The sequence below is a fragment of the Aulonocara sp. 'chitande type north' Nkhata Bay genome, linkage group LG9 (assembly GCF_057382095.1).
Source record: "Aulonocara sp. 'chitande type north' Nkhata Bay isolate Kocher_YH1m ecotype deep benthic linkage group LG9, A_spYH_male_GT1.1, whole genome shotgun sequence".
NCBI classification, from domain to species: Eukaryota; Metazoa; Chordata; class Actinopteri; order Cichliformes; family Cichlidae; genus Aulonocara; species Aulonocara sp. 'chitande type north' Nkhata Bay.
In genome coordinates, this window is record NC_141352.1 from 13,699,017 (window position 1) to 13,707,864 (window position 8,848).

Sequence of the window (8,848 nt, forward strand, 5' to 3'; positions counted from 1 at the left end):
AAATACTCAAAGAGCAAGCCTGAGGACTAGATGAAAAAGAGTTATCTTTTTTGTTTTAGTTAAAAATAATAATAAAAAATCAAGGTGAAAAGGGGACAGAACAGCAGCAGATGGGGTCATTAAGTTTCCTGCGGTGAAGGTACTGAGCTTCAATGTTTCTGTGAAACCTCCAGAGGTGGGACCAAGTCATTGTTTTGCAAGTCTCAAGTAAGTCTCAAGTCTTTATCCTCAAGTCTCAAGTCAAGTCTCAAGTAATGTCAGGCAAGTCCGAGTCAAGTCACAAGTCTGAAATTTTGAATTTCAAGTCCTTTCGAGTCTTTAAAAAAAAAAAAACAACGAAAAAATAATGTTGCAGTTATGCTAAATGTAAATATTAGACCATGTAATTTTAAAATCTGTGTTTTTCTCAACACATGACAAAATAGTGAACTTAGAAAATATACACAAATTGTGAAATTGCACCTCTTTAAAATGCAGCTCAATTAAACTTAGCTCCAAGAATAATTTTCACCGACAGTTCTGAGATAAGCTGCATGTTATTCTTGGATGTGGTTGTAGGACCGGCTTTAAAACCGCATGACAAAAATATCATACACATTAAAAAAAACTGTATCACCAACGTAGCCTGGAAAACATTTGCTAGTTAGATTAAGTCAGCTATCTCATCTTAGCATATTTATATGCATATTTATAATCATACGCTTCTTGGAGTGAGTGCATACACTCATGAAGTTTAGTAACTTCAGGTCACTGCAACAAGTCCAGGTACAGTTTACCGACGGATGGGTACAGGACCTTGAAATGCACCGTGTAGAACGAAAGACCATCGTACGTATCATAAGTTTACCAGTCTCACAAATCGTCATCATAAATACACATTCATTAACCGTTTATTAATAGGACCTTTGAGCTCAACGGTAATTAATTAGTAGTGGAAATAATTTCTGGTAGCATTACAGAAATGTAGCAGTGACAATAATATTGTATGCTGTAATCGTACTGGGCAATTAGTGATACAAAAAAACTGTTTTATCCTGTGAATAAAAGTATATGTTTTTGTCAATGTACCATAATAACAGAAGCGAAACGCAATATTGTGTCAGGACAATTCACTATTTATGCACAATAAATAAAGGAGCATAGCGCGACAATTTCTGTTCAGCGCCAGACTTACTTGTAACCTATATCACCAATTATGTTAAGAAAAATGACGCATTAACTACAACAGCAGACTGACCTTTGTGTAAATGCTTGGAGCAGACTAACCTGTGAGCTGGAGTGTTCTGGGACGTTATATTTGGTCTTTGAATGGCTGCAATCCAGGCCATCCGTCGTGTCTTTGTTACTTCGGAAACATGGCTCGAACAATTTCTCTTCAACGACGTAATCCGATAACAACCGATCTCTTTACCCGTCGGCTTCCCGTGGCTGTCATGCGACCGGCTATTGCAGTTAATAATACAACGGCTTCTTGACATTTTTGTGTTTCTTTTTATCGCTGTGATTTCAATTGAAAGCCTGCGTGCGCTAGTACCTCTTGCCACGAGTTCCCAGAATCCTTTGCGGTTCTACCCGTGAATGACGTCACATTTTCAATCTCTATATAATATGCATGTTAAATTTTATATTTGGGGTAAAATATCAAGTCTTTTCAAGTAAACCGGTTCAAGTCCAATTCAAGTCCCAAGTCATTGGTGTAAAAGTCCAAGTCAAGTCACAAGTCTTAGAACATTTTTTCAAGTCAAGTCTAAAGTCATAAAATTAATGACTCGAGTCTGACTCGAGTCCAAGTCATGTGACTCGAGTCCACACCTCTGGAAACCTCCACACAGGAAGGGGATTGCTGTACAGACAGATAAGATAAATTGCCCTTTCATAACACCCCAGTAAAACAAATGGGAGTGGTTTGTGCTCCCACAGTATTTAACTTACTCTGACACTGGCGCACTCACTGGTCTGTCAGCGAACATGTCGGTAGACTTTTCTAAGAACGCAACAGAGAGGCCCGAGCCTTGTAAGGCAGAAATTAAAGGTGGGTCCGGTTTTATACAATTGTATTGCCAACAAATGTTCAGATTTAAACTGCTGCTGTGAAGACTGTGATTTCATTTCAAATAGGGAATATTCCCAGCTGGCTGCAAGGAACGCTCCTCCGAAATGGCCCTGGCATCTTCACTGTGGGCGACACCAACTACAACCACTGGTTTGATGGGATGGCCTTAATGAGTAGCTTCACCTTCAAAGACGGTTGGTACAGCAATTCTTACCTGTGCACAGCTGCTAATCTGTTAATTGCTGCAAAAATACATAAATAAAACAAAAAAAAAAAAAGTAAAGCGCACAGATAAAAGACGCAGTATTTGTTTCCTTGCAGGTGAAATAATCCATAGAAGCAGATTCCTCAGAAGTGACACCTATAAAGCTAACATGGAAGCAAATAGAATTGTTGTGTCCGAAATGGGGACGATGGCTTATCCAGACCCAAGCAAGAACTTCATCTTCAAGTGAGCATACTCTTTATTGTTACAGGCAAATTCAGCATATTTGATATTTTTCATGAAATAACTGCAGTAGTCTTCGTTTGTAATTCTTTATCAACAGTTGCAGTATTTATTTGGCAAACAGTGCCGTTATATACTGTAAGAACTTTCCCTGGCATCTAGATTTGCCAGCATTAGTCTGTTTTTTCTGCTGTCTATTGTAGTGTACAGCAATATTTTTGCTGTAAAGATAAACCCTATGTTACTGTGCTTTATAGAATATAAACGTAACAGGTAAATACTGCAAACTGTTTGGATGCCAGACTACTTTTATTTAGTTAGGGGGTGATCGTGGCTCAAGAGTTGGGAGTTCGCCTTGTAATCGGAAGGTTGCCGGTTCGAGCCCCAGCTTGGACAGTCTCGGTCGTTGTGTCCTTGGGCAAGACACTTCACCCGTTACCTACTGGTGGTGGTCAGAGGGCCCGGTTTGTGCCACCAGTATCCTGCAGCCTCGCTGGACACTGGTCTCGCTTCTGTCAGTGCGCCCCAGGGTGGCTGCGGCTACAATGTAGCTTGCCATCACCTGTGTGTGAATGGGTGGATGACTGGTTGTGTAAAGCGCTTTGGGGTCCTTAGGGACTAGTAAAGCGCTATACAAATACAGGCCTGACATAAAAGGTAGTAACCAGACCGAAAAGCAGCGCACATTTCGGTACTTTTTTTCCTTTGGATTCCAGCCAATCATTTTACCTTTGCGAGCGTAGTAGGCGGGCCCAGGTACATACGTTCTTTTAGAGCAGAGCTTAAAAATGCCCAAAGCGAAGCGGTCGAAGTCTGGCTGTACTTCACAGCAAAAGATGCAAACTCAGCAGCCTGCAACAAGTGCTTTAAGGTGATACTGTGCAAAGGAGGTAACACCTCGAATCTGATGAAACACCTGGCGACGTATAGCATTTTGTTAAAAGCCGAGAAATACGCCGTATTTGATAGCTTGCTGCGAGACCTCACACCGTGCACATCTACTGCGGGTGTGGTGCCTGTTATCTGACCCGGTGTTGTGCCAAAAAGTGATTGTCTGCCAAAAACTGATTTCCGGTATTTGCCAAAAAGCGATTGCTCATATTTAAAGTGCTATAAGTAACTTGTTGGGCTATAATATGTTAAACATATGTCAAATGCATCCCTTATGGATGACATAAAGTCATCTTGAGCCACAAACAACATTCGTGTAACAAGATACAAGCCGCAATCAGTTTTTGGCAGCGACTTTTATATAACCTTTATTTATGCAGTAAAAAAAAATCTCATTAACATTAAAAATGTATTTTGTAAGAGTAAGTTGCCCAACAGGACAGCAGAAACGGCAGCAAATATTACAATAGTTCTGTAAAAATATTTTAAGTGGGGATAAAGGACCGGATTGGTTATAATGTAAGTACAAGTTGTAAAGATACTTAAAAAACAGATAATTTTTTAATTCTTTATGTAACCCCTTTGTATCCCCTGTTCACTGAAGTCTATTTACGAACATACGTAAAGATATTACACATAAAAAATACACAGAAACACTGGAAATCAGTTTTTGGCAGACAATCACTTTTTGGCACAACACCGGAGCAACATCCCCCAAAAACCCGAAGAATAGAGTCCTGGCCCGTAGCCCGGCCAGTGTAGCAGAAATGATGAGGGATGATGATGGCAGCAGCAGCCGTTCTTCTCTGCGTGAGTAGCTTAATGTTGTTCGTGTTGAGTAGGCTAACCACGTTATTAAATTAATGCATGTAAGGTGAACTAGCAAACACCATCTAGTTACATGCGGCTGTCCTCTTGTTTGATGGCAGATGCTCCCTTCACCCTGGCCAAAAAGGCTAAAATGACCAAAGAAAAAGTGGAGAACAGCTAAACATGAGAGGTTTTTGGACAAAGTTTGTTTTTTGCATTGTTTAAGCACTGCTTCCAGCCAAGAGTGATACCATAAATCCCCTATAGCTGCAGAAAAGGCTAACATTGTTATCTTTTTACAAAAAAACAGCTGAACATGAGAGGTTTTTGGACCAATTTTGTGTTCTCCATTCTTTAAGCACCGGTTCGAGCACCATTTAAGCACCGGCACCGTTTCAAAAGTACCGGTTTGGTACTGGTATTGGATAAAACCTAAACGATACCCATCCCTACTCCTATTGCAATCTCCATAGACGATATGTTATTTTATGGTTGCATGTCTTCAGTTTCCTTTAAGTGATTTGTGCTACAGAAATGCTGCTGTTCTCTATTATTTGACAACTATGCTGAAGATGAACACTGGCTGAGCACTGGCTGGTTATTCCCAAAACTTTTTCAGAGTGAATAATTTAAATGTTTTGTGTATATTCCTGAGAAAATATATGGTGTCATAATATTTCTCAAAGGTATCCATGTTTATGGTTTCTTGTATGTTTGAAGATTATACATGTTTGTTTGTTTGTTTTTATAAGTTTTGTGGTAGTGCAGCTATTAAATAAGACCATGCGGTGCCATTTTTGTAAAATCTGGGTAGTCACTTGGACTACGACTCTGCGACACAGTTATAATCATTTTTGTGTAGGAACAACCTCGGGGCTGTTTCCCTTACTGCTGTGAATTTTTCACTTAGATTCACATAAGGCAAACATTTACAGGAAATCAGGTTTCTTTCTAATCTGTTCTCTTATTCACAAGGGGTAACTACAGGAGATGGATCCGCATATTTGTGTTGGCACAGATTTTTAACACCGGACGCGCTTCCTGGCACAGCTCTCCCAAGGATTTGTGTCTCCTCCTGCTTTTAAACTGGGGATCTTTTACATGTTAAGCAAATGCATTAACTAGTGCGCTATGGAGGCGCTCTCTTTCCTGTATCAATATCACACTCAAAACCCCCAAACTTTTTACTTTTCAGGGCAATCACCTTTCTCAACCACACAATGCCTGACTTCACCGACAATGGCGCGAGCAACTTCATCAAGTATGGAAATGACTATTATGCCACTTCTGAAACCAACTACATCAGCAAGATTGATCCCGTGACCCTGGAAACCCTGGAAAAGGTAACGCTGCCGGTTAACCTTGAAACGTGTGAACTCAAAACCAAGAAAGACTTTGCTTCAGACCTGATATGTTTCTGAAATATCTCACACAGGTGGACTACTTGAAGTACCTGCCTGTAAACTTAGCTTCGTGCCATCCTCACTATGACAAGGAGGGCAATGCCTACAACATTGGAACGTCAATAGCGACAAAGGGCAAAACTAAATACGTACTGTTCAAAGTTCCTGCTGTCTCAGACAAAGGTCTATAAGTGATTCATGTGTTTTATGTTAAACCTCTAAACTCAACAGTAACACCTACAGCGTTTCCATATTTGTGCTGTCTACTGTCACCTTTCAGACAAAGGCAAGAAAGGCCCTGCACTGAAAAATGCAGAGGTGATCTGCTCAGTCCCCTGCCGCTCCCTTCTCATGCCGAGCTACTACCACAGCTTTGGCATGACAGATAACTACATCATCTTTGTCGAGATGCCTTTCAAGCTGGACATCCTCAAGATGGCTACTGCCTATATGAGAGGAGTCAGCTGGGCAAGCTGCCTGAAGTTCTGCCCTGAAGAAAACGTAAGGAGTTAGTAGGCTAATGAATGTGGATTAATAGACCGGGGACAAGGGTGTACTAGTGTTCAACACTTCAGAAAAAAATGGGATTGACTCTTTTATCTATATCTTTGTTTCTCCATCAGACTCTGATCCACTTGGTAGACAGAAAGACCGGCAAAGAAGTTGAGACAAAGTACTACACAGGAGCGATGGTCCTCTACCACCATGTGAATGCTTTTGAGGACGATGGCCACGTGGTCTTTGATGTCATTGCCTACACCGACAACAGCCTTTATGACATGTTCTACTTGAGCAACTTGAAGGAGAAATCTCAGTTTGATGAAAAAAGGGTTTCCAAGCCAGCTTACAAGAGATTTGCCCTTCCCATCCACGCTGACAAAGTGAGTTGTTTTCATGTAATTCATTTGGTCCTGCAATCGAACGGCTCACACATTAAAGGCTTTCACATGTCGACTGGATTTCGCAGAGCGTTCCAGTTGGAGGGAACATGGTGAAACTCAAGTACACGACAGCCAGCGCTGTGAAGGAGAAAGAAGGCAAATTCATGTGCCAAGCAGAGGTGCTCTGTGAAGGTAAAACCAACGCCACTCAAACGTGTTTGTTTGAGTGGTTCAAGGCAAATGAAGTTTGTTTATTTTTGTTTTTCAAATTGCTGTTTGTCATTTAAAGTTAATCCAGATAGGAGCAAAAACTGTGCTTTTATTTCCATCAGGCTTGGAATTACCCAGAATCAATTATGACATCAATGGGAAGAGGCACCAGTTTGTCTATGGGAACTACGTGGGGGATTCTGCAGAAGTGGTGGGAACATCCGACATTTCAGATTTCTTACATTTTTATAAATATAATTTGCCTATGGAGACCTTTAACTTCCAGAACAGACATTTAAATTTTGGGGAAGCAGGCTGTTCCTGGACGTATTGTTTTACAAAACTAGGGTGAAAAACTACAGTACTGAGAATAATCATTTGAAGCGAAATGTAGCAGTAAAACTTTTGTTTAAGTGTGAATTACACATTGCGCCATAAAACAACAATCCCCTTCATGGCACTTTTGGGTACGCGTGCACATCAAGATATCAGAAACAATGGAAAGAAGACTTCAAAGCTCAGCCCTCCAACAAGAGGCATAAAGTCAGGAAGGCATAAAAGGAAATATTTTGTATTAGACAATTATGTTTTTTTTTATTAATCCTCACTAGACAATCAATTCTAAAAACAAACAGGAAGAGAGCGCTGGCTTCTGCTTGAACCATAGAGGTGACAAAAGACAAAAAAAAAACATGTTAAGTGTCATAATCAGGTGTCTAACCCCCATGTGCTGGCAGAACAGGTTGAATGTACCTCTGCAATGATTCTTCAGTGCTCCACTATCTTCTGTTAAATTGGGTTAAATTGGGTCAGGTTTAGTGGCTGTTGAAGCCAAAGCATATGATGGAGGAGATTTTCATAATTTTGTCCTATAAATGAGGACATTCCCTCCCTAAAAAAAAGAGGATGTCAAAGTATCTCACAACAGAATAAAGGTGATCCCTCAGAGGAACTTTGTTTTTTAATTACCATATAAGTTTCCCCCTGATAGGAGACACGCCTCAAAGCCATGCCAGCAAAAATGCCAACCTGTGCTCATTAAAAGGACTTGATTCACGCATCAAGTACAAAGTGCATCCATGAGAACATCAGCTGCTCATCATATTGTCCGGCAGTCTCATGTGATATGAGAATTTTACTGCTCTTTCTAATATTTGCACACAGAACAAAGTACTAAACGGGCTGATAAGCCGGTTGTGCTGTGTTGTGTATTGGTATTTCTGTGTCTGTAAATAACTTCTGACCTGCATGGACGTCTTTGTTGAGTGTGTTTCATCTGTTCACTCACTGTAGGTTGCAAAGTTTGACATGGAAACCAAGAATATGGTGTACTGGGATGAAGACAAGTGCTTGCCGTCGGAGCCGGTGTTCATCCCCAGACCAAACGGAGAGTCGGAAGATGATGGTATGAATACAAGTGAATGTGGTGTGCAAAGACGTGACATTTATTCTGTATTTGCTTCTATTGACAAGTTGAAGTTCAAGTCAATAAGAAGGTCTACAAAGATTAGACCAGATCTCCCCCCACTTATCTGTGCCTGTAATCTGTGTTGACAAAGTTGTGATACAATAACCTCCTTCTCCATTTGCAGGTGTGGTCCTAACATCAGTCATCAACTACAATCCAGGCCAGTCGAGCTTCATCCTGATTCTCGATGGGAAAACGTTCAAGGAAGTAGCACGAGCCTATGTGAATACTGAGCTGAACAAGGACATGCATGGATTTTTCATCCCACATTGAAAATAAAAGTTTAAAATAAAGAAAGGGAACTGTGCCACAGTAGCACATGTGGCACAAGCATGTATCGTAAGTCATTTCATTGTATTATCACTGGTATATGGTATAAAGTTAACCTCGTCATTTAAACAAAGCACGTACTGTAATGTTACAATGTTACTGATATTACAAGAATAAATCCAACCAATGCTCCATATTTGTGGTGTCATGGCGAAGAGTTATGTTAACACAGTGTGGCTGTACACAAGGTCAAGGTCTCTGAGCAAATACAGCCTTCATGACACAGTGTTACTTGTTTCTGAAGATATAGAAATCTCAGATAAGTTATCAAAGGAGTAAAGTCCATTCAATTAGGCATAGGGTTATAGATTTAGGTAAACATTTATGGTAAACAATTGTTCCCATGTGAAATAT

The 8,848-nt window shown here is 40.4% G+C and overlaps 1 protein-coding gene across 1 annotated transcript; it reads left to right on the plus strand.

Annotated features, from left to right (window-relative positions):
- Nucleotides 1–1,941: 1,941 nt before the first annotated feature.
- On the plus strand, nucleotides 1,942–8,630 carry bco1 (beta-carotene oxygenase 1). The gene is made up of 11 exons (XM_086305971.1): nucleotides 1,942–2,032; nucleotides 2,119–2,247; nucleotides 2,375–2,504; nucleotides 5,398–5,545; nucleotides 5,638–5,788; nucleotides 5,886–6,106; nucleotides 6,229–6,486; nucleotides 6,573–6,678; nucleotides 6,819–6,907; nucleotides 7,990–8,101; nucleotides 8,289–8,630. The coding sequence occupies exons 1-11, from the start codon at nucleotides 1,969–1,971 to the stop codon at nucleotides 8,435–8,437; spliced, it is 1,557 nt and encodes a 518-aa protein (XP_086162097.1). The 5' UTR covers nucleotides 1,942–1,968; the 3' UTR covers nucleotides 8,438–8,630.
- The last annotated feature ends 218 nt before the right edge of the window (nucleotides 8,631–8,848 follow it).